Source organism: Bos indicus, chromosome 18 (genome assembly GCF_029378745.1).
Source record: "Bos indicus isolate NIAB-ARS_2022 breed Sahiwal x Tharparkar chromosome 18, NIAB-ARS_B.indTharparkar_mat_pri_1.0, whole genome shotgun sequence".
Taxonomy (NCBI): Eukaryota; Metazoa; Chordata; class Mammalia; order Artiodactyla; family Bovidae; genus Bos; species Bos indicus.
The window spans coordinates 40,248,087-40,272,721 of NC_091777.1; the positions used below are offsets into that span (position 1 = coordinate 40,248,087).

At 49.0% G+C, this 24,635-nt stretch overlaps 1 protein-coding gene across 1 annotated transcript in view; it reads right to left on the reverse strand.

Moving 5' to 3' along the window:
* Positions 1-404: 404 nt before the first annotated feature.
* CALB2 (calbindin 2) overlaps positions 405-24,635 on the reverse strand; it is a 29,699-nt gene continuing 5,468 nt past the window's right edge. The window contains exons 2-11 of the mRNA XM_019978695.2: positions 18,785-18,861; positions 15,946-16,035; positions 12,864-12,944; positions 7,406-7,462; positions 6,740-6,817; positions 6,188-6,243; positions 5,832-5,871; positions 5,634-5,687; positions 4,814-4,885; positions 405-1,088 (exon numbers count right to left, since the gene is read on the reverse strand). Of these exons, the coding sequence (XP_019834254.1) occupies positions 972-1,088; positions 4,814-4,885; positions 5,634-5,687; positions 5,832-5,871; positions 6,188-6,243; positions 6,740-6,817; positions 7,406-7,462; positions 12,864-12,944; positions 15,946-16,035; positions 18,785-18,861 (722 nt within the window). The 3' untranslated portion in view covers positions 405-971. The remainder of the gene's footprint in view (positions 1,089-4,813; positions 4,886-5,633; positions 5,688-5,831; positions 5,872-6,187; positions 6,244-6,739; positions 6,818-7,405; positions 7,463-12,863; positions 12,945-15,945; positions 16,036-18,784; positions 18,862-24,635) is intronic.

Genomic DNA, 24,635 nt, shown 5'->3' on the forward strand with positions numbered 1-24,635 from the left:
CGACTGGCCCTGAGACATGGGGCTCATTACTTAACCTCTTTAATCTTGAGTTTTCCTCGTCTGTTCAGAGGAGACGGTCCCAGCACCCCTCTCCAGGGACTGAGAGACACTGCGGGTGAGCTGTTTTGCACAATAGCTGGCATTTAGTAAATTTGCAGTGAACTGATAACTGCTCTTATGATCTCAGAAACCTAGAAACAAACACGGAGCAGAAAAACGACAGGTTGATGGAGAGCAGGCGGTGCGTGGCAAGGGTGAGCCCAGAGTCCTGGGGTCCTGTGCCCTCGCTTCCAGTGCTTACACACCAGTTGGCTGGTTCCCCCCAGCCTCCCCACTCACTTGAGAAGAGGCTCTCTCTCTGTCAAGAGTTGGCTGCAGAGAGAAAGTTGACCACTTGGCCAGAATGGGAGAGCTTCCACAGGAGAACATTTTATTGTCTGTAAACTCTTCTTTGGTAAACAAGAAACCCAAAGGGAAAAGGCATACACTGCATCAAGAAAAGGACAAGGCTGACGCCCACCACGAACAAAAAGCTCTGAGAGACAGCTACACCATTAGCGAGGTGGGGCCATGGGGCCTGGGGGTTGGGGTGGCCGGTGGCATGGGGGAGAGGCGGAGGAGAGGGTCCACTCTGTTGGACGTAGAAGTCTAAATCATACAGCGAGCGAGCTCATGCATCACAGCAAAGAGAACCAGGGACCTCCTGTCCGTGCCCCTGCCCACCTCCCACGAGGTTGGTGCCCCCCGCACACAGAGTGCTGTGCCCGGTCAGCCAGGGGGGGTTGCGGGGGGCTCCAGGGGGCCCGGCAGCAGCCCCTTCTCCATTTCTCCTTTCCTGCTCTGCAGGCTGGTGTGTGTAGGTGGCAGGGACAGTCACAGGGATGATCAGGATCTCTGGGTCTGGGTGGCAGTGGCAGGGCAGCAGGGGCAGGTTTGAGGGGGAGGTGGAGAAGCAGCCCCCATCCCCTGTTTTACAGTGGGGGCTCGCTGCAGAGGACAATCTCCAGGTCCTTGCGGTAGAGTTTTCCCGCCTCAGCCAAGGACATGACGCTCTTTCTGTAGCTGGTGAGCTGTTGGATGTTCATTTCCTGGGAGACAGAGGGAGAGGGTAAGAGCAGGTTCGGGGGAAGGTGCCCCCGCCCCCCCCTCCCCAAATGGCCCTCGTGTTCATTCACCAGAACCTTTTCCTTATCCCATCTCAGTGCAAGTAGCTGAGAGGCATACAGAGCATGGGCTTTGGGGTCAGAAAGCCCTGGGTTAAAGTGCTCTCCCTTTCACTTACTAGCTTCATTGCCTTGGGGAAAGTATTCAGCTTTTTCTAAGTCTCAGCTGCCTCATCTGTAAAATCAGTACAGGAATAAATCTGCCTCACTGAGGTGTTAACGATGATTAGATGAGAAATGAATGTAAACAGCATCAAGCACAGTCCCTGACACTCAGCATGCACGCCAGTCATTATCTACATACAGCTTCGCTAAATTCCTCTACCTCACTGGGCTTCCACCCACTAGTCTGCTGGGTCCTTTTGGGTGAGAAAGAGAATGCCAGGGAAACTCCAAGGTTTTGTCTTTGCCCTAAGCCTCACCCAGCGGAACAAGGAATTCTAATTCCTCTCTCCTCCAGGGGCAAAGCCTACCAGCCTACTTCTTGTTCACTGGCACCTTGAGGCCTTCAGAGGCTCTAAGACAGGCGACTCACGGTCTCATATAAAATGGAAAACTGAAAGTGACAGTCATCCAGTCGTGTCTGCCTCTTTGAGGCCCTATGGACTGTAGCCTGCCAGGCTTCTCTGTCTGTGGGGTTTTGGAGGCCAGCACTGGACAGAACAGCAGCATCTGATACGCCTTGTGTGGCTTCGGATGCAAATAGCCAGTACTACTGAAAGGCAGCAAAGTCATCATCACTGGAAAATCACTGAAGCACTTTGCTTCTTCCTTCCCTCCTTCTTCCCCTCTACACCTCTTTCCTTCCTCCTCCCTTCCCTCCTTCCTTCCTTTTTTTCCTTCCCTCCTTCTTCCCCTTTACACCTCTTTCCTTCCCCTTCCCTTCCCTCCTTCCTTCTTTTCCCCTCCTCTTCCTCTTGTATTGAACCTGTTGGCAGATTTTTTTTTTTTTAAATACTTCTATGTTAATGGGTCATTATCCCCATGAGAAAACTGAGATGTGAAGACTAAGGTATTGGCTAAAGGATGGAACCAACCCCATAGCCATGAACAGTCTTAGTCCCTTGAGTCCAGAAGGCTGTGTAATTCTTTACCTGGCTCACCTGTACTCAGTGCTTGAGGGTCAGTCTTTCATTGAATTCTTTGGTGACATCTCCTCACATGACTGATCTCTGGGTTTGTGCCACCAGCCAGTCCCAAGGCACTCTGCAAACATCTCTAACTTCCCTAAAGTTGTGAAGTTCCTGGAAATGTCACCTCGTCCATAACACTGAGGTGTGCCTGAGTGACCTATCCCTCCATCAGGAGCCAAGGAAGGGACCCCATATATCACCCATGAGCCTGAGAAAATCCTCTGATTCAGCATGGCCTGAGGAGTTCAAGCAGAATGAAGGGAGGAGGCTGCTTCCTTTCTGTGTCTGGAAGCACTGTGTGTGAAGCTGGGGAAGGCTTTAGCAGTTGCAGTTGTCTTAGGAATGCTAAGAACATGTCAACGTTTGAGCCCATCAGCCTGTCCCCCAGGAGCCTGAGACATCTGCTTCGAAACCGATTCACTGTCCATGTGCTGCTGCTGCTGCTGCTACTGCTAAGTTGTGTCCAACTCTGTGTGACCCCATAGACGGCAGCCCACCAGGCTCCCCCATCCCTGGGATTCTCCAGGCAAGAACACTGGAGTGGGTTGCCATTTCCTTCTCCAATGCATGAAAGTGAAAAGTGAAAGTGAAGTTGCTCAGTTGTGTCCGACTCTTAGCGACCCCATGGACTGCAGCCTACCAGGCTCCTCCACCCATGGGATTTTCCAAGCAAGAGTACTGGAGTGGAGTGCCATCGCCTTCTCCGCACTGTCCATGTAGGCACCATCAAAATGGCATGTGCATCTGCCTTGTGGGGTCACCTAAAAATGGTCATTCCCTTCCCAACTCAGGTTATTTACAGGCATGATTCCTTTTTCTTGATCTCCATGTGCTAAGTCTGAAGCTTAGTACTGGTGGAAGGTTTCCAGGTAAACAACTTTATTAATATCCTTGTTCTCTAACTTTCAGAATTTTTCTTAACCACAACACCTGACTTTTTGTTTGTTTATTTGCACATCTCAGAAAGTCAAGCTTTGTAGCCATATGAGTTGTCTTTTGTGGGAATTAGGGAAGAGCCTAGTTAGATGATGACCATGGAATTCAGGTCTCTCCCAAGATTTAATGCCTGCCCTCGAGGCCCATCAGCCTCAGGCATAATGTAGGGTCATATGGAGAAAAACTATACCTCATTATTCTAATTACAGTTAAGCATATTTTTCATTATGATGCCGAACATCCCTTGAACACATAAGGATACACAAATAATTTTCTCCTAGAGTTTGGTAGCAGGAAAAAGTTTGCCAAGTTCAAGCACGTGATGAGTAATTCCTTCTTCCTAGGAAGTATTTGCACATGATTTATTTTCTGCCTCTTTCAAAAAGCTATTATAGGTAACATTAAAAAAAATAAACTTAGGGTGAAAGAAATGGATGCTATTCAGGATAAAGAGGTCAGAAGACAACTGGAAAGGGAGACAGACAGACTCAGCGGCCACGATGAAATTTTTTCCCTGAAATTAGGAGTTAAATTTAGTTCTTGCCTGACTTCCCAGGCAGTTAGACAATGCAGGGAATTATAGATCACTCAGCATCTAATTAAAGAAAGCAGCAAAAAAGCTATTTGCTCAGAGAAAGACATTTTCCAGGAGGTGGAGGAAGACACTGCCAAGACTTGTCTTCTGGTTCCTTTTTTGCCTGTGTCCTCCCATCCTGGGAACCGAGATGAGCCCCTGAGGACTGCCCAAGAGGCAACATGACCAGGCAAAGTAATGGAGTCCAGTTCCCAGCCTTTCCTTCCAGGGAACAGATTTGTCAGGGACTTCTGTTAGCCCCTTCCCCAGCTCAAGATTCTAGAGTCAATTCAGAATACCCTCAACTCCTACTGGCCCTTCTCCTCCAAATCTCTCCTAGTGTAAAATTTTTTTTTTTGGCCACGTGACTGACACTTCCAAGAAGTGTGCCACGTCAAGACTGCCATGGCCTCATAGCTGCATTGTTTACATCAGTCAGCAGGTGGGGCAACCCACGTGTCTGTCTGTGGACGAACAGACAAAATGTGGGATAGACACACCACGTTACTCAGCCTTAAAAAGGACGGAAATTCTGACATATACCACAACACGGATGAACCTTGAGGAAGGTACATGAAGTGAAATAAGCCAGACACGGAAAGACAAATGCTGTATGATCCCACTTGTATGAAGTATCTAGAGCAGTGCGGTTCACAGAGACAGAATGTGGAATGGTGAGTGCCAGTGGCTGGGGGAGGCAGCAAGGGGAGTCATCATTTACGGGGTACAGACTTTAATTCTGGGAAGACAAAAAGAGTGCTGGACGGCGGGGATGGTTGCAGAAGGCTGTGAGCGTACTTGGTGCCACTGAACTGAACACTTAAACGTGGTTAGGGTGGCAAACTCTGGTATGTGTATTTAAAATAATCAACCATGAAAAGAACCCAAAAAACTGCTGTTGCCTTGTTAGGGGTAATCAGAGGGGAGCAAGATACACTCCTTGGCCAGCCTTCCCACTTCCACACCACCCCCGTGGCAGCACCCCACCTCTGGGCTCAGCCCCTCACCTTCTTGTTTTTCTCATACAGATCCTTCAGGAGGGCGTCCAGTTCATTCTCATCAATGTAGCCACTTCCGTCCTGGAAGGGAGCCAAGGGTCAGCACAGAGCCTCAAAACTCATGCTAACCCCCGACCAGAGTCTAGCTTTGCTAAGGGTCTTCACTCTGAGCAAAAGAGGTGCCCAAATAACACGTCATTCTGACTTTGCCAGTCACTGCAGCAATGTGAGGGCCCAGGGCAAACAGCAATCTTCCCTTCTGGTATTTTACATTTGCGTTGAAAATGTAAATGAGGTTCAAGAAGCATTTAGCTAACTCCCTGGGTGTTGAATCCCACAATAATATGTCAGGATAACATGGGGCTATTTACCCCACACCTGTAGTTCTGAGGAAAACCACTGGAGTCACTAGGCAAGGGCAGCTAAGAGAGGGGTGACATGGCACAGAGGGCCTCTCCCCACTTCCTAGAAGGACAGCAAGGTGATGACCTGGCCCCAGGGGGCAGTACTAAGCACCTCCTGCCTTTGGGCCCCAACAGTGTAATCGCATCCTAGTCCTGGCCATGACCCTCTTCCCTTCCGCGAGCTATTCTCTCCTGTACTTTGAAGGAACCAAAACCTTGGGTCCCACAAGCCACACGTTGTTAAGGACATTTATCTTCTCATACAGCAGAAGATGCTGCAGGGAATCCAGAGGGGCAGGAAGGAACTGCATGGCCCAGACTGCTGCTCCAACAGCTTGTTTACTTCTAAGGACCAGGGTGAGCATTCTGGTGGGGTGACTGGGATGGGCCTCCTGCTTTTCCATCCACACTGTCCTCTATCTTACCTTGTCATAAAATGTGAAGATCGCGTTGAACTCCTCCGAGGTCAGCTTCATGCCCTAGAAGGCCCAAGGTATTAAAGACAGAAACCAAAGCCCTGCTGTGTGTGTGTGTGTGTATGTGTGTGTGTGTTTTGAGGAAGGGTGAGCTCAGCGGGACGAGGGGAAGGGAGGAACTGAAGAAAAGCAAAGCCGCTCTTTTACCTGAAATTTAAGCAGGAAGTTTTCCTGTACAGGCAAGAGTCTGGAAAGATAATGTTAGAGCAGTAATTAGGAGACAGAGCAGAGGCAGGAACAACGAGGACCTGGGGGGATGCAGAAGTAGCATCTGTAGTTACAGAAATGATTTCTGAGCACTTCAGAGGAAAGTTCAAAAAAGAGGGAGACGGAACATTGAGGGGATGATGGTCACTATTTGATCTAACTTTGATTGGAGCTTCGGGACACCTGACCCATCACTTTCCCCACTGGTTGATCTTGGTGATGGAACGGTAGCACAGGGATTATCTGCCAGGGTCTTGTGAACAGCGATGCTGGGGTGAGTGAGGTCAGGCACTTACCGGGACATCTCCGAGAGGCCCAGTTTGCCATCCCCATTCAAGTCAAACATCCGTAGCTGTTGGGGACAGAAAGTGGTACTTGGATTATTTGCTTTGACCTTCTCTCATGTGAGACCTTGACCTGCCATCCCCTGTACTGGAGAGGGAGGAACATGGCAGAGCATGCTCATGTGTCCTCTGAGGTCACTTGGAGGCAGGGAGCAGCATGGGCTAAATCAGCAGGGACTTGGTCATGGCTCTCCTCTCCGCTTTCTGAGGGACAGGGCTGCAGAGGACAGAGGCCAACACTGAAGGCCTCCCTCTCCAAGTTTGCCCTCCCCTGGAGCTGTGGAGGCTGCCACACAAACAGATGCTCTGGTCGTACTCTGGCCCAGGAGCATCTGGCTGAGTGGGAACCTCAGAGAGAAGGTGCTGGGGCCATGAACTGGCATCTCTCTTGCCAGCTGCCTCTGGGATTCACTTCTCTCCAGCCTGAAGAATCAGCCAACTAATGACCCCGCAAACCTCAAATCCCACCGATTTGGTCCCATGTCCTGTGCCCTGGCCACTCACTATGGTTTGGGTGTACTCTTGGAGCTTGGGTTCATCATATGGTCGGTTCGCCTTCTTCAGCAGATCAGACAGGAATCCCTGGAATATGAAAGGCCTCTTCAGAGCTCTTGACCCAGTCTCTCTGCCCCTGACTCACATACTTGTTTCTTCAGACAGTTACTCGATCTTGTTTTCTGAAGCCCATTGTTTGCATAGCTTGCAGCCCTCATAATTCCCTCACCCCTTAATGCTTGTGGAGTAACCCCAAAGGAGGCAGGAGCTGCTAAATGCAACCTCATCCCATAGGGCAGGTGGTAGAAACCAGTTCTGGCTCCTCAGAGAGCCCAGAACACATACTAAGTCGTGCCTGGAGATCCCTGGGTCTAGAGGAGTTTGGTAGACGTACAAGCCAGAAGGCCAAACTGCTGGAGGACTGAGGATGCCTCTTCTGGGCACTGATGTGCTGAGGTGTGTGGACTGGTTGTACTCTGGGACCTTGCAGCTCCAGGTTGCTGATTTCACATGGCCGACCATTCAGAGCCAGGCCTGGGTATCCCTGATCAGGCCACACGCCCAACTTCCTCACCCAACATCTCCTCCCTCCCCAGGTTCCTTAAGTCCACCACCACTTGGGCCTCAGGCCCATTCTCCATCTTTCCACACCTTCCCTGACAAGGCCCATCCTACCTTGAGCTCATTGGCTTCAATGTAGCCGCTTCTGTCTGTGTCATACTTCCGCCAAGCCTGCAACGGGAATGTCAACCTATTCACAAAGATTTATCCACACCTATAAGCTTCCCTCCCTCTCCGTCTAACGGACCAGGCTGGGTCTTGATATTCAAGAATATCACAGTGGGACGGGGACATTGAGATGGTCTAGCCCAGTGCCTTCCATGTTGCAGATGAAGAAATGAGGGCAGGTGTCTTGGCCAAGGTCACATAGAGGAGGAAGAAACCCTGCTGGGACAGGGTCTGCCTACTCTAACTGGCTTCACGATCATCTTGTAACCAGGGTTACAGTTTTCTTAGATACCAGCCAGGCAGATTTTGCCAGGACTAGCACTAGGATCTGTGGATCCTGTTTTTGTTGTGGGTGTATTGAGTGTCCTTTTACTGTTCTGGAAGCCTCTCATTCTCTGCATGGGCCCTGGGGGCAAGGGTAAGACCCCTCTGGAAGGGGCAGAAACAGATTTTTGTCACTCCTCACTGTACTGTGTCCTCTACCCCTCATCACGATGCCTGTGACAGCCATGTCTGAGGATGGAACAGAATTTTGGTCAGACTATCCCAAGGCCACTCCGCCATCTTTCTGATAAAAATCATCCCCCCTCCTTTGTTTTTTAGGAAACTACCCCTCTCTTGTGCTCAGTACACATGGTTCAAGAAGGGCTGACCAATCTCCAGAGGTAGACATGTGACCTAGGCCTGGAGAGTCAGTCCCTCCCTGGATTTTGCTCCATTACTGGTTCTGGGCTCTGATCTGAGTCCCAGTTATTTGGTACGTGCATTGGGTCCCTGTGAGAAACCAGAGAACTGCCTGCTGACCACAGCATCTGGAGGATCAGAGAGAAACAGAGCTTCAGCAGGTGATGTGGTTCTCACCACCTCTTTCCTCTCTGTTCTGTACATCTGAGCAGGAGCAGACATTACACAGGAGAAACAAGGAAAAGCAGTTGGAATGGTTTTAAAATGCCCATAAATTCTGCACCTCCCTAATTCCCTTCTCCTTGAATGTGGACTGAACTCGGTGACTCACTTCTAATGAATAGAATATGGCAGATGTGGTGGTTGTGGCTTCAAAGACTAAGTCATAACGACAGTGAGGCTGCCTTCTTATTCTCCCCGTTGGATCACTCACTCTGGAGGAAGCCAGGTGCCATGTGGTAAGGACACTCAAGCAGCACCATAGAAAGATACATGGAGTGAGGACCTGAGGCCTCTTGCCAACAGCCACAGGTGACTGCCATCCCGGAGGTGCACCTTCCAGCCCCAGTCAAGCCTTCAGATGACTGCCGCCCTGCTGACATCTTGACTCTGAGCCAGAGCCACTTGGCTGAGCCTTACCAAATTTCCACAGAAACTGAGAGATGATAAAATGTTTGTTGCCTTCAGCTGGTGAATTTTGGGGGGTAATTTGTTACATAGCAATAGGTAACTAATACAATGGTCCTGAAAAAAATCTGGTCCTGAGTGCAGCTGTCCTGAAACCCAAGCCACCTGGTGGGGAGGAGGGAATGCCATGTTGAGGGGTGCTGGTGATGGACGTGGGTGTATCTGTGAAGGAAGGCCCAGGGAACCCTGTTTCCCTAAACTTTGGTCTGTTTTGGTGCCTGACCATAGTTCTTAGATTTTCTTTCAAGTCTTCTTCCCTTAATTTTCACTCCCTTCTCCCCTAACCCCAAATAGCACACCTAGACACCAGCGACACTTGATTTTCTAAGAGTCAGCAGGCACTCATTCTTTTCCCAGATTTGATCTCCTGCATCCCTAACTCCACATCATGCCCTCCACTTAAACAAATTTTTTTCATTATAGTTGATTTAAAATATTGTTAGTTTTGGTGTACAGCATCGTGATTCAGTTACACATATGTGTGTGTATAAACACACACACATATGTTCTCTCTCATGTTTTTTTCTATTATGGTTTATCAGAGGATAATAAATACAGTTCCCTGTAAATACAGGGGCTTACGTTATATAGTTTATCTATTTTATATATAATAGTTTGCATCTGCTAATCCCAAACTCCCAGTCCATGCCTGCCCCCCTCACCTCCCCCTTGGCAACCAGAAGTCTGTTTTCTGTGTCTGGGAGTCTGTTTCTCTTTCACAGATACGTTCATTTGTGTCATAATTTAGATTCCATGTGTAAGTGATATCATATGGTATTTGTCCTTCTCTTTCTGACCGACTTCACTTAGTGTGATAATCTCTTTCTCCATCCATGTAGCTGCTGCTGCTGCTGCTAAGTCGCTTCAGTCGTGTCTGACTCTGTGCGACCCCACAGAGGGCAGCCCACCAGACTCCCCAGTCCCTGGGATTCTCCAGGCAAGAACACTGGAGTGGGTTGCCATGTCCTTCTCCAATGCATGAAAGTGAAAAGTGAAAGTGAAGTCGCTCAGTCGTGTCTGACTCTTAGTGACCCAATGGTCTGCAGCCTACCAGGCTCCTCTGTCCATGGGAATTTTCCAGGCAAGAGTACTGGAGTGGGTGCCATTGCCTTCTCCGCCACGTAGCTTCAAAGGGCGTTATTTCTATTTTATGGCTGAGTAATATTCCATTGTATGTATGTACCACATATGCATCTGTCTGTGGCACATCCCCCTTTTATTGTGAGGTGTGTGAGGATCTTTCTTCCATACCACCAAACTGGACTGTGACTCTCATGGTATAAGTCTTGTCTTGTTCAGTCGCTCAGTTATGTCCAACTCTTTGATATAGTAGTGACTCAAAAAATTTGATCCTGGTTTTTTGGAAAATTATGTTGCTTGTAGACTTATTCTACATGAAACTTGGATAGATAGCTTTTGACTTGGGAAGAGAACTTTCTTTGGGGAAAGAAATGCCCAGCTCCATCAAAATATTCCATCTCATGCTCTGAAAATGCACCCTTGAGTTAAGCACAAAGAAATATGTGCAGATTTTCAAATATGACTTCACCAACCACCTGCATGCATTGAGTGCATTAGAATTTGGTTTCTAGGTTGAGTCTTGACTGGGAGAAAAGTCAGATGCCCCCCCAAATTGCCTGAGGTGGGGATAAACTGAAGGGACTCCAGTGCTCACAGAAAGCAAGGCATTCAGCTGCCTTCAGAGTGAGAGCCTCCCAGCAGGTCTGCCTTCCCTCCCTGGGTCCACCCCAGCCCCGTGACTTCATGCTGGACTTCTCTTCCCTCCCAGCACTTTGTGCGCTGCCATCAGCGGGTCATTGTTCTCTTCCCATTCAAGGAAAAGAGTTCAAGAGACCTGGGCTTTGTGAAATCTCAAAGAAAGCCTGAGGTGTCACTAAAATTAGAAATTAAAATGTGGTTCTGAGCAGTGGGATGGAAACCATCTGAGAGCACAAGGCTTTTGGGGCTACAGAGGGGCCTTTTCAGGTTTCCAGCTGACAAAGATGGAACCAATGCACAACCCCAGGAGGGGACGGTCCTGTAAGGCAGTGGGTTTCCAGGAACTTGTGGGATGGGGCGGGGATCGGTAGTTATGCTGGGCTTAGCTTAAAGGATAGAGACAGGTAAAACATGGAACCAAGTCAACTACACAGAAAGAAACCATTGACGATTTAGAGAGGGGCGGGGGGTTTGCTCCTCTTTAAGCGTCTCTATACCCTGTAAGCTATCATTCCCATTTTCCTGATCATAAGTGGAACAGAGCCAGTGTCTGGTTGCCTCCCTATCAAGAAAGGAGCAACCAGGTATAAATGCTCCCTTTTCTTTTCTCTTTTTTGGCCACATGGTGTGGCAGGTGGTATCTTAGCTCTCTGATCAGGGATGGAACCTGTGCCCCTATAGTGAAACCGCAGAGTCTTAACCACTAGACCACTAGGGAAGCCCCTTATCTATAGACAGAAAATTGACACTCAGAAAAGTAGCCCCCCTGACAAGTTCTATGTATACGCGACTTCTCCTTCTAGATAGGCAAGGGGGGCTAAGAACAGAATCCAGCATGTCAAATTACTAGCTTATGGGATTTTGCCATCTTGAAAAAAACGGAGAAAATCCTTTAAAGCACCATAAAATTAAACCCATATCTAATGCTTAGGCACACTGCCACTTAAAAAAATGAGTCTTCTACCCTGAGAATCCATTATTTCTAATTGACTTTCCATCCGTATGGGGAACTCACTTGCCATGTGTGTTTCTGGACTGGCTCTCCAGTCATTTTTAAGCATGAATCACAGGAGATTACCGGTGGTTGGAAATGGATTTAACATGACAAATGGCAACTGGAGTTGTGTTGAAGGCCAGTTAGTTATCACAGCAGGCAGTGTGTGTGTGTGTGTGTGTGTGTGTGTGTGTGTGTGTGTGTGTGTTGGGAAGATGAGGGGATGAGTTGAATCTCACCTTGACAGACACATACGTTGAGTGGCTAAGGTGCAGAGCCCCAGAAAAATAGGAGAAAATATTTGGTAGTTTGCTGGATTAGTAATATATTTGGTTAAACTATAAGGAATTTCCGATTTTTATAAATAAAGAATGATTAAATATGAGCAGTTTCTCATGGTTCAATCTATTTGAATATTACTCAGAAGACACTTGAGTTTCATTGTCCTGTTCACATGAAGATCTCAAAGAATCCCTACTGCAGAGATTGCCACGTCCCTTTGAAGATGGACAGTGAAGCCGTGACCACAGTCAAAGATCAAGCCTGGAAGATACTGGAAACTGGAATTCTCACTGGCCTTTTTCAGTTTTAGCATGGTAGCTGAATCCATCCTATTCAAGAATGCTTCTTGGAACTCTGAATTCTAGGAACACTAATGCTATTGAGTGAGATGAAAACATGAAAGAGTCTAGAAGCAAACTGAGTAAAACAGGTCTGCTTACTGCAGGACTTCCCAGAGCCTGTAATATGCAAACGTCTATGTCAGATACCCAAATGGCAAGCAGGGTGTACACATGATTTCCCAAAGGTACTTTGAAGTGAAAGTCACTCAGTCATGTCCGACTCTTTGTGACCCCATGGACTATACAGTCCATGAAATTCTCCAGGCCAGAGTACTGGAGTGGGTAGCCTTTCCCTTCTCCAGGGGATCTTCCTAACCCAGGGATCAAACCCAGGTCTCCTGCATTGCAGGCGGATTCTTTACCAGCTGAACCACACAAGGGAAGCAAAAAGGTACTTCACCCAAGCTTGCTTCTCACCATATCCTCCACACTTTAATGTGCACACACACCACCTGGGGGTCTTGTTAACATGTAGATTCTGATTCAGCGGGTCAGGGACTCGGCATTTCTAACAAGCACCCAGTTAATGGTGACACTGATGCTCCTGGTCCACAGACCACACTTGGAGTAGCTCAGCTACTCAGAAGGGGTTTGGTATCTTACTGAGACCATTACAGGCATAGGGTGGTCCTGTCTCTGAATGTGAGAGAAAGGCAGGCCCCAGCGTGCAAGAGAGAAGGCAGCGCCTTGGTCTCACCTCCATAAACTCGGTGCTGGAGCCCACGTGCTGCCTGAAGCACAGAAGGAAGTTCTCCTCGGTCGGCAGGATCTGTGCCAGCTGTGGGGATCAGAGAGTGACAGTAACATTACAGCCCTGCCAGGGAAGGACGGAGAACAGCCAGTGCAAGGCAGCAGTGGGAGTCACGTTTTGTTCCATTCTGCTTGCTTCCTTGAAAACAGGGGCTGGCAGCCCTTTAAATGGGAAGAAGGATTTTCTAAGACGCGCTTCTGGGTGCCCCCAAGCCTCGGTATGAGTAGCTGAAGGGACAAAAGTAGTGCCACTTTGAAATGCATGTGTTAGGACTCAAAGGAGCACTTACTGATTCCATGGATACGCACTTCTAGAAAACGCAAAGCAGTCTGAGACGGGTGGTTGCTGGTGCTCAGAGGACCTTTTGGGGGTGAGGGAGATGCTGTATTTTGATTGCAGCTATATACAGCTGTCTAAACTCATGGAATTTTACAGTTCAAATTGATGCTGCGTACTGTATATAAATTATACTGCAAACATCTGGTTTTTAAAAAAATGCAGGATGTGCCACCGCACGCCACCCCCCCGCCCCCCGCCCCCTTCTCTGCTCCCAGCATGCTGGAGTCACAGGCAAATCCTAATCAGTCTGTTAAACGTAATAATCTCATTTCCCTGGCCAGTGATTGGCTTCTGGGTAGGAGTGACCTAGTCCTGGCCAATGAAATGTGAGGGGAGGTCTGCTGAGGGCACTCCTGGGAAAGGTTTCCTTGCTTTTATCAGGGACCAGTGAGGTGGGCCCTTTCTGTATCTGGATGTGATGTCTGGAACTGCTGTAGCTAGCTTTCTTATCCAGCCTGGGGATGAAGCCATTGTGGGGCAGAGAACAGAACCAGGAGAACTGCAGAGAAGCCAGGCTGGAGACCTGGCCTCTTTGACCACCCGCCAACCCTTCTAATGGCCTTTCTCCTTAGGAGTCTCTCGCAGTTTAAGCCAAGAGTCAGTATATTACAGCCCGTGAGCCAAATCTGGCTCTCCACCCCCAAAAGGGTCCTCTGTGTACTAGCAACCACCCGTCTCAAATTGCTTTGCCTCTTTCTGTAAAGAAACTTGTATTGGAGTGTGGCTGCTGCTGCTGCGAAGTCACTTCAGTCGTGTCTGACTCTGCAACCCCACAGACGGCAGCCCACCAGGGCCCATTTATTTACATACTGTTTATGGTTGCTTTTGTGCCACAGTGGCAGAGTTGAAGAGTCATGACAGAGATTGTACAGCTTGCAAACTCTGAAACATTGACCACAGTCTGTTTCTTTACAGAAAAAGCCTGCTGACCCCTGCTTTAAGCCCATTTGAGTCAGGATGTTCCAACACCTGCACTTTAGGCATCAATAGTGGATGGTCTTGGTGCCTATTGCAGATCCCCTTTAGCTAGGCTGGTGGGCCATCCCTCAGCTGCAGAGAAGGCTGTGAGCTAGTGGCTCATAGCTGCCCCCTGCAGAACTGCCCTGCACCAAACGGGCTGCCTCAGCCACCCTCCTCTCCAACCCCCATCCTGGAGTGGGCAGCCTGCATCCAATACCTGATTGACATAGGGGTTCAAAGGACCACCCTACCACCCCTTACTTCAAGGTGGGACTGGCTCTGTGGCACAGTCCACCCTCCAGGGGCCCCCATGAGATCAGCTGAGACCACACCTGTGCTTAGCTTCTTTCTCTGCCCTTTCTTGCTGCTCTCTCTTCCCTTCTCTTGAAGTCCTACCCACTCGAATCTCTGTCTCAGTATCTGCTTCTAGGGCACTGACCTGAGGCGCCATGGTAACCAGTCCACCCCAGAAGAACTGTGTCCTCCTTTGTGTGCCCAGTTGTCATTCTGGATCCCTTGACCATGGGTTGCAAACTGATTTCCAGAAGAGTTTGGTTAGGCCTGTACACATGTGCACATGTATGCTGCTGCTGCTGCTAAGTCGTGTCAGTCGTGTCCGACTCTGTGCGACCCCATAGACGGCAGCCCACCAGGCTCCCCTGTCCCTGGGATTCTCCAGGCAAGAACACTGGAGTGGGTTGCACTTTCCTTCTCCAATGCATGAAAGTGAAAAGTGAAAGTGAAGTCGCTCAGTCGTGTCCGACTCCTAGCGACCCCATGGACTGCAGCCTACCAGGCCCCTCCATCCATGGGATTTTCCAGGCAAGAGTACTGGAGTGGGTGCCATTGCCTTCTCCGGTGCACGTGTATATGTGTATGTATAAGTGTGCATATGAAAACTGAAAGCGTCACTCGCTCAGTTGTGTCCAATTCTTTGCAGCCCCATGGACTGTAGCCTGCCAGGCTCCTCTGCCATGGTTAAACAGGAAGTCTTTGGACTGAGGTGGCCTTAATGCCTTAGTAGCCTACATAAGCAAACCAAAATCTAAACACCCAACCAAAACAGCCAACTAGGCTTTCCCAAATAATGTAACCACTTAGGCTATAGCCCATCAAAGAACTTCTTTGATTGCTACTGTCTCTTCTTTACAGAAGTCTCCCTTAGCTTCTGTTGGTAGAGTGTTCCTAACTATTTCAGGTTGGTACTGCCCCATTTGAATTGATTTTTGCTTAAAGAAACTCTTAAAATTTTTAATATGCCTTGGTTTATCTTTTAGCAATATGTGTATATCTATGCATATATAAACACATGTGTGTGTGTATATATAAATGTTATACATACTACATATGTAAGTTATACACACATACACCCTCCTGTGGATGCCTTAGGTGGGGCACGAACTCTCCTAACTCCCCAGTGCTCACCCTGTTTTCTGCCTTAAGTTCATCACATGTTTACAGTGCCTACGGGACCGAGAGCATTAAAGTTCTTTATCCCTGTCTTAGGCCAATGTTTGTTCCTCTTTCTTTGTGAGACAAAGAAAAAGTCCCATCTGTTCTCTTTGATCAGCCTAAGTGCTAGGGGCTTTAAGACCACCACCTCATCAGACTCCTGGAAGGATGCTTGTGCATGGGAAAGATACAAGCAACTGATGACCCTTCCCACGTAGCTCTTAGCAGCTAAGACTCAGGTCTGATGACTATAAGCAGCTTAGACACTAGGACTCACCTCCGCCATCTCAATTTTCCCATCTGAGTTCTTGTCATACTTCTGCATGAATTCCTTCATCTTCTCCCCTAAGTTGTCACTCTTTGATACCTATAGAAAGACAAAGGGGACTGATTTTGCTACTAGGTCCCCTTCAAACCAGGGATCTCTCACCCTTTTGGTGTGGCAATGATGGGGAGTTATTTTGCACCCCAAATATGCAGGTTGAACCAGTGGTCTGAGTAATCAAGGCTGTACTCTTTCCTTTTCAGGGTCCTTCCTTTTCATTGTTCTCTTCTTTGAGGCTTGTGCATGCCTGCTAAGGTGCTTCAGCTGTGTCTGACTCTTTGTGACCCTGTGGACTGTAGCCTGCCAGCCTCCTCTGTCCATGGGATTCTCCAGGCAAGAATACTAGAGTGGGTTGCCGTGCCCTCCTCCAGGGGATCTTCCTGACCAAGGGATTGAACCCGCGTCTCTTCTATCTCCTGCCTTGGCAGGCAGATTCTTTACCACTTGTGCCACCTGGGAAGCCTTCTTTGAGGCTCAGTCACATAATTTGCAAAGGGGAACAGGACATGTGGAGATGCTGTGTACCACATAGGTAAACACACCCTCTGCCTTTGGAATGGAAGGGTGAGGCTTTATTCCCATTGCAGATGTGAGAACTCAGGTCCCAACATTTTACTGAGGCAGCTTCTAATAAGCCCAGCTTATTGCAAGGCCCCCCAGTAGGTTCTAGGCACTCCACCAGAGCAAGGGGAATCGCTCGTTTTCTTCTTTAAAGACTAATTGGCAATTCTACAATGCTTTTCACTGTGATTTTAGGCCAGGAAGAATGTGAAGAGAAAGTCTATATTAGCTGAGGGATCATTTAAATAGTCCATAGATAAGTGTGACTACTAAAAAGCACAGAACTTCACAAGTTCTGTTGGGCCATCGTCACCTAACTTAAATTTAAGCCCTTCTTGAAGTTCTCAGAGCTTCTCTTGGTTTGGGGTGCTGCTGATTGATTATTTCCATTAACAAGCTCTTCCTTATCCTTAATCAGTGATGAATTGTTTTGGGACTTGATGCCTTTTCTTTGTTTCGCTGAAAGTTTTCTAGTGGGTGTGTGTTTCCTAGGACTGGGCCTAGAAGAATTCTACCAATTCTCACAGTCTTTTCTGAATCCCTTCTATTGTCTTTTTTTTTTTTTTTCTTTAACCTTTGGGACTGGTCTCAATTTGCCAATATGTGTTTGTTTATCAATACTTATTGCTTTACCTTTGCAGATGTGCATGGAATGACCCTAGACCCTTATCACAAGTAAGGGTCTATTTACCCCTGTTTACATTTCACAACAATCCCCACGAAGCTAGTAACCTGACTGTTTTACATACAAATGGAGGCTGAGATGCAGTGGCTTCTCCTGAGGTCACCAGTTAGTATAGCCAGAATGTGAACTCGTGATTCCCATTTCCAAGACCAGCCATTTTTCCTGCTGCTCTGAGAACCAGTCCAGGATGATGTTAATTGAGAGTGTTGTTGACAGACTTGAAAATCACCCCTGATGCCATCTGAGGAAGGGAATGACTAAGAGAAGGATTTCAGATTTGAAGCACTTCGTAAAATCACATTCCTCCATCTACCTCAAGATCCCAGAACCAGCTGAGAAGCCTGTGTTTTCCATGACCTGGGCTTCATTATCCTAGTAATGAGGAGTGATAGAGGACTGTTGATAAACAAACCCGTGAATCACCTCCACCACTTAAGCCCATCTCTTGGACATCCTCCTCACTGGGGCCCACTGCCGAGCTCAGAACTGAGCGCCCACCGGTGGGCTTGTGACTCATCTCCCAAAGGCTCCATGAAGACTTGCTAATAAGCAGTGGATTAGCCAGCAGACACGCATAAGGGGAGAATGGAGAGACCTCCCGTGAAAAGACCCACAGGAGCTGGAGGGAGGGAGTTGGTCTGACTCCATATATTTGAGAGCCAGACATGAGAATCACAATGGACTAGCTCCAATCTCCTTACCTTTTCAATATGTTAGACTCCCCCCAAAGGGCTTTAGTGTCAGTAGTGGCAGGTTGGCACCAGGAGGGACAAGGTACCTGCCATTAAGGGGCTGGGATGTGATCTGGAGTCACTCCAGGCCATGAAGGGCAGTCTGACACCTGCGCAAATGAGCCAGTGCGATCCAGCTCAGATACTGGTTTGGAGCAGTCCTCCATCTCCTCTAAGTCCTTGCTGAGTTCCAGCCTCGGTTGGTCTAGAACAGTGGTTCTTAAGTGGGGACAATGCTGTATCCCCTGAAGGGGATATTAGCAGCGTCTGGAGACACTTTTGATTGTTCCAGTTTGGAGGGGTGTACTAGGATCTCATGGGTAGAGGCCAGGGATGCTGCTAATCACCCTACAGTGTCCAGGACAGCCCCCCATGATAAAGGGTCATTTACCCCAACATCAGTAGTGCTCAGGCTGAGAAACTCTAGTCTTGAATAAAGGCACTGGAAACCCCCTAGGCATCCAATCTTAAGTCATAATGCCTCTAAGCATATTAGGTAGGCTATGGACTCTTCTCTGGGAAAAGATAATGTTTATAGACACAGACACAAAATTTGCAGTTTGGGGGGCATTTATCAACCTATGGTAGCCATGAACACCCCTCAGTTCCAGACACCCAAGGATAGTGAGGTAAGGTACCCTTTTTAGGGACCATATCAATTTAAAAAATCTTTCCAAATAAAAGAAAAACTCTAAGGGTCAAGATGAGAGATGTCAGGCTGCTGATGGAATGCATGACCTAGGACAGAGGATACTCAAAGCCATGGTCAGGATGACAGAAAATTCCAAGTAATGGGAGAGGGGACTGGGCTTACCATGCCAGAGCCTTTTCTTGCTTTCTCCAATTCTTGGAAAAAGTTTTCTAACTCTTTACCTTCAATATACCCATTTCCTGCAAAGATAGCAAAGAAAAAAAAAGCAATGAATCTCCAAGCGAAATAGTAAGATTTACAGTGGGTGGGGTGGGGAGGTCGGGGCCTTCACGGAGAACTTGTTCTCCTCACTGGTCATTAAGCAGGTGTCCGGGCCAACCCTGGACTGTTAGGGATGTGGGTCCTGTCCTCTAGGCATTTGCAACCATAGAAATCCAAGATGAATAACGGTGTTTGGAGTGTACGTTTAGTAGTCAGAAAGCACTGGGAGGGGCTGGCGTCAGGACCATGCCTCAGAGGGAGCAGGGGCTGGCAGCTGTCCCTCTGTTGCCCGCTGGGCAAGCAGCAGGAGCTGGAGCTCTAACAGGGGACAAGAGGTCATCAGCCTCAAGGTTTGTGGGCAGGTGCCAAGCCCCGGTCACCAGGGTGGATTGGGTGGGAGGCAAAACTTGAGTCTTTGGTGTACTCAAGTTGGAGGCTATACTGAATTGAAGGTTGTCCACCTGGAACTCAGAATGTGACCTTATTTGGAAATAGTGTCTTTGCATATGTAATTAGTTAAGATGAGATCCTACTGGCCCTAAATCCAGTGACTGGTGTCCTTAAAAGAAGTCCACGTGAAGACACAGAGAGATACTCAGGAAAGGAGGCCACGTGAAGAGAGGCAGAGATCAGAGTGGTACGTCTCCAAACTAAGGGCTGCTGTGGGTTGTGAGCCACTGCCAGAAGCCAGGAGAGGGACATGGAACATACCGCCCCTCAGAGCCTGGAACCAACCCTGCCTACACCTTGATTTTGGGCTTTGCGCCTCCAGGACTGTCAGAGAATAGATTCTTGTTGTTTTAACCCCAGTTTGTTGTACTTTGTCATGGCAGCTCCAGGAAACTGATGCAGAGGGAAGAGTGGAAGGAGAAAGGCAGAGTGTCTATCCCATGGTATGGGGGCACCTGATGTTTTAAAAAGCTCCCCAAGTGATTTTCATGCCTATAGCAAGAAACCACTGGCTAAAGGTCAAGTTCCAAATCTGAACTGAAGCAGTTGAGGAAGTTTCTCAGAGAGAGTATTCAACTTGAAAAGGAAAGGGAGGTGGTAGCTTGTGTCAGGGGCGTATGGAGTTACACACTAAACAAAGAGGATAAAGAAGACGTGTTTACCCTGGCCTTGGTGGGGGCTTTGGGGAGGGTGGAGGGGGATGTCAGAGCGGGAGTGTATGTTCTTCCCAGCCTCCCCTGCAGTGCCCCATGATAATAAGTAACTTTACTGGTGCCCTCTAGTAGGAAAAATGCCACAATATGGAAAGTGTATGGAGGGCGTCATGTGAGATAAATTATGTATTTTTATCTGCAGGGAAAAGATACCATTGTAACTGCAGGTTGGGGAGTAGTGCATGGTGGGGAAAGATTTGAGTCCCCTTTTTCCCTTAGGCTAGGGAGGTCATCTTTCTTCTAGGATGTTCTGCAAAGCTTCTTAGGAGAGCTGGAATTTCACGAGTGTGTGCCTACTGCCAGCGAGGCCAGCTGGAATGGGGTGGCGGAAAGGGGGGCGGAGATGAAGGGCTTTCTAGACAAAAAGGCAGTCGCCAGTGGACAGTGACTCTGAGTTGGAGGAACCAGTACGTTGTGTCTCCCTGGGTCACTCCCTGCCGTGATCTGGCTGTTCTTATATTTCTCAGGCAGGAAGCTGAGCTCACCTCTGGGTCCAGGAGAAGCCCGAGGCTGAGGTTGCAGTGGGGTGCTGTGTGTGGAGCTCGTACAGTGAGCATGCACTGGGGTTAAATGTAGCAGAGGCCTCAGAGGTGGGCTGGCCCAGGGCTGGATGGACATGTGAGTCAGTGGCTGTGAGTCTGTTTCACGAGTGTACTAGGAGGAGGCTGAAATAACTATGGGGCTACTTGGACAGCATGGGCGGGAAGGCCTCGCTGAGAAACCCCAGCTACTAGCAGAGGCAGCAGGGGGCCAGGAGCCGGCCAGCGCCCCAGTGGAAAGAAACTTCTCCTTGAGTCCGACTTGTGCAGGCCGAGTAGCAGGGGGCTGCATGACCCCTCTTGCCACCAGCACCTCATTCTGTGCTGAACAGAGGAACAGAAATGTGGTTCAATTCTACAGCCTTTGTTTTTTTTTTTTTTTTGAACTGAATAACAAGTTCAACACTGTGGGAACTATAGCCAAGTTTAGACATAGGCCTGTTCCCCAAGAGCATTTAATAGTCTCCTGGGGTGAGGGAGCCACACAGGAACAGAGGTATCTGCCAGCTGAAGGGAGAGGGTGAGGAGCAGAGGTTAGGTAGGCTGCAGGGGGCAGACGAGGCATCTTCCATCACGGACGTGGGAGAAGGGCCTCCGCTACCCTGGCTTCCCTCAGAGTGACTCCCTGCCCATCAGGCAGGAGGCACCTGTTATCCAAGGCGGGAGTAGGGGACAGGTTGGCCTGCCAGCTTCCAGGGAGGAGTTCAACACTAGGCAGGTGGTTTGCTTTTTCTATGACCATCTTATATGGGGGTGGGGTGGCTGGCCACCCCACAGACCTCGAGGATTGGCATTGATAAGGATGTGGTTAACACAACAACCATCCCTTCTAATCTCCACATCAAACCCCACCCTGTGAACATTAGGGAGGGGCTGGGTGGAGCCAGGGACCCTGCATCTTGCCTCATTCTAGGGTCGCTACCATTCTTCACCACCACCGTACCTCGGTTTCCCCAGATTCTGAAGTGAGTCAGCACTTCTTCACAGTTGATCTGGCCACAGACACTTGGACGACCTTGACTGAAGAACGCCCTGCCCCACGCAGAAAGGGGTCTGTTTCTCACTGACGTTTGTGTGTACAGATTTTCTGAGCATTGACCAGGTAAGAGGAGTCTGAGTAAGAGCTGTAAGGCTATCACCATTTCTGTGACTGTTCACGTGATGCTGAGCCAGTCAGTCTCTCTGAACTCTTGATCTTTCTTGATCTCTAAAATGGCTGTAACTGTTTATGCTCAAAACTACTTATGCTTTTTTTTTTTTTTAAACTTTATATAGAGTCATTGTGACAGCCATACAACACAAAGCTGTGATAGCATTCTGGAAAATGTAAAATCTCACATAACTTAAAAGCATCATTTTATATTCTGTGCTCTTAAGGTCTTCTAAACCAATCCATGGCTATAAACCCTTTGGCCCAAAGAGTTGCAGTATTACTGCTCAGCCTCAGCATCCTGGTTCTCAGCCCAGGCTAGGTATTAGAACCACCCAGAAAGCTATTAAACCAGCACCATCGCCTGGACCCTGCCCCCAGAGCTCCGATTTAATGGGGTGGGGGTGTCTCACGGGCACGTTTTCAAAGCTCTCTGGGCAACTGTGAGGTGCAGTCAGGACTAAGGACTGCTTTGGAGCAGCCTGTCTCCAATTTTAAGGTATGTGAGAATTACCCGGGAGCTTGTTAAAATGGAAGTTCTAACGTGGCAGATCTGCAGTATGAGAGCTTGACATCAAAGTGTGGTCTGTGGAATGGGAACACTGGAATTACATGGTAGCTTGTTAGAAATGCAGAATCCCAGGCCCCACCCCAGCCCTGCTGATCAGAATCTGCATTTTAACAACATAGGAGCATGAACATTTGGGAACTGCTGCTTTTGAGTGTGAGCTCTCCTCCCTAGAGAGACCATGCCTTTGGTTTCACCTTTGAGGTTGAGCTTCCCTGGTGGCTCAGATGGTAAAGTGTGTGCCTATAATACGGGAGACCTGGGTTCAATCCCTGGGTTGGGAAGATCTCCTGGAGAAGGAAATGGCAACCCACTCCAGTATTCTTGCCTGGAAAATCCCATGGATGGAGGAACCTGGTAGGCTATAGTCCATGGGGTCGCAAAAGAGTCGGACACGACAGAGCGACTTCGCTTTCACTTTGAGGTTGAGGTGGAGGGCTGGTGTGAACCCTGAGGTGGTAGACCAGGGTTTCCTTTTAAGTGACAGCACCTCTTTGGACAAGAGTGGCCTAGACCAGCACTATTCAGAGAGTGATCAGGGCCTGATAGTGTCAATATCACCTGGGAGCTTGTTAGAAATGCAGATTTCTAACCAACCCCAGACTGGCTGAATCAGAATTGTTGGCAGTGAGTCCCGAAAATGTGCTTTTGAACCAGCCCTCCTGTATGCTCCAGTTTGAGAAGCGTGGAGCTGGGACTGTGGCGGTGCGTGCTCACCAATCTGTATTATTCTATGTCCCTTCTGTTTAAGGAAATCAAAGAGGGCAGTTAGGCAGTTTCAGGTTAGCTGCCCAAGAAAGCAACCAGGAGGCCATGCCTCCTGGCTCCCTGTCAGGAGCTCAAATTTATGAAAGGGCAAGTAACCTTCTACCTTCAGCCCCGGTTTTCTTTGGGACACATCTCACCCTTTGTGGCAAGAAACGGGCTTCCTCTGGCCCTGCTCCAGTATTAATAATATACCTTTGCACAGTGTACACCATATAAAGAGCTCTCCAATTCCTGTCCCATCTGGTCTTCAGGACCCTGCCAGGTAAGCAGACGGGTGCTATCGACCTCACGTTAGAGAGAAGGAGTTTGAGGGGAAAGAGACTGAACCACAGCTTACAGCCTGTTTTCCTTTGACTTGCTCCAGGGGCAACTTCTGTCCATATCTCTGTTTTGTTTTGGTTTTTCTCTTCGTCAGTCTTACACAGACACAGACAGATGGACACAGACATACGTCTCCCAGAGGCTCCTGGGGGAAGAACCCAGTGCGCACAGCTACTGCATGAGTATTCAGACACTTGACTTTATCTGTGTTTCTGCGCTGAGCTGCTTCTGGAACACTGGCTTTGGAGCTGGGTCCCCTGAACCTGTGGACATCTGGCAGCCTAATGCTGGGCCAACTCCCAGGGGTGGAGGCCAGAAGGATGGGACAGATTGGGTGAGAGAAGAGGGGAGGCAGAGGGCCGAAGCCAGAGGCCCCGGCTGGGACTGGCTGGGCAGAGGCGGGATCTGATGCAATCAGCCCCGTGGGTCAGAGCTGGAGAGGCTCAGTTCTTGAAGAGCCGCATGCCTGCTCTATTAATTCTGGCTCCCTGGGTACTAGAAGAGGTTTCCCCGAGAGGTCTCCTTAGCCCTGGAAACCTCCCCCAGGGGCTCAGCTACTGAAACTACTCAAGTCTAGAGGGAGATAAACAAGGCGAGTAGGGCAGGGATGCAGGATCGCTGCTGGCTGCCCTGGTGAGGCAGGGCAGGCTGAAGTGTCTTGTTTGTGCAAACGTCCCCATAGCTGCCTCCCTGGGGAGCCCCAGCTCTTCTCAGACACAGCTGCCTCCCCACTCAGCTGGCACCATCACCCTCAGAGAGGTTGGGCCATGGGGCACGAGTCCACATGAAGGGCACCCTGTGCAGGGCTGGCGCGCTGTGGCCATCCACACCAAAGGGCACCGTAGGCAAAACAAACGGGGACTTGGGGGTGAAAGCGGAGGTGGGGTGGGGGCCTTACTCTTAGGGCTTACCCAGGTGGGGCGGGACGCTGCTCCCAAAGAACCCCAAATCCCGACCTCAGGCGCAAACGGGACACGTGGACCCCACAGAGAAACACCGACAGGGTTAAAAGAAAACCACCCTCAGACAGCGCTGGCTCCCTCCTGGCCTCAGACCCTCTGACTTTAATGTTCTAAGAAGCAGTCATTTTTATAAATCCTATGGAGAAGGCAATGGCACCCCACTCCAGGACTCTTGCCTGGAAAATCCCATGGACACAGGAGCCTGGTAGGCTGCAATCCATGGGGTCGCTAAGGGTCAGACACGACTGAAGCGACTTCACTTTCACTTTTCACTTGCATGC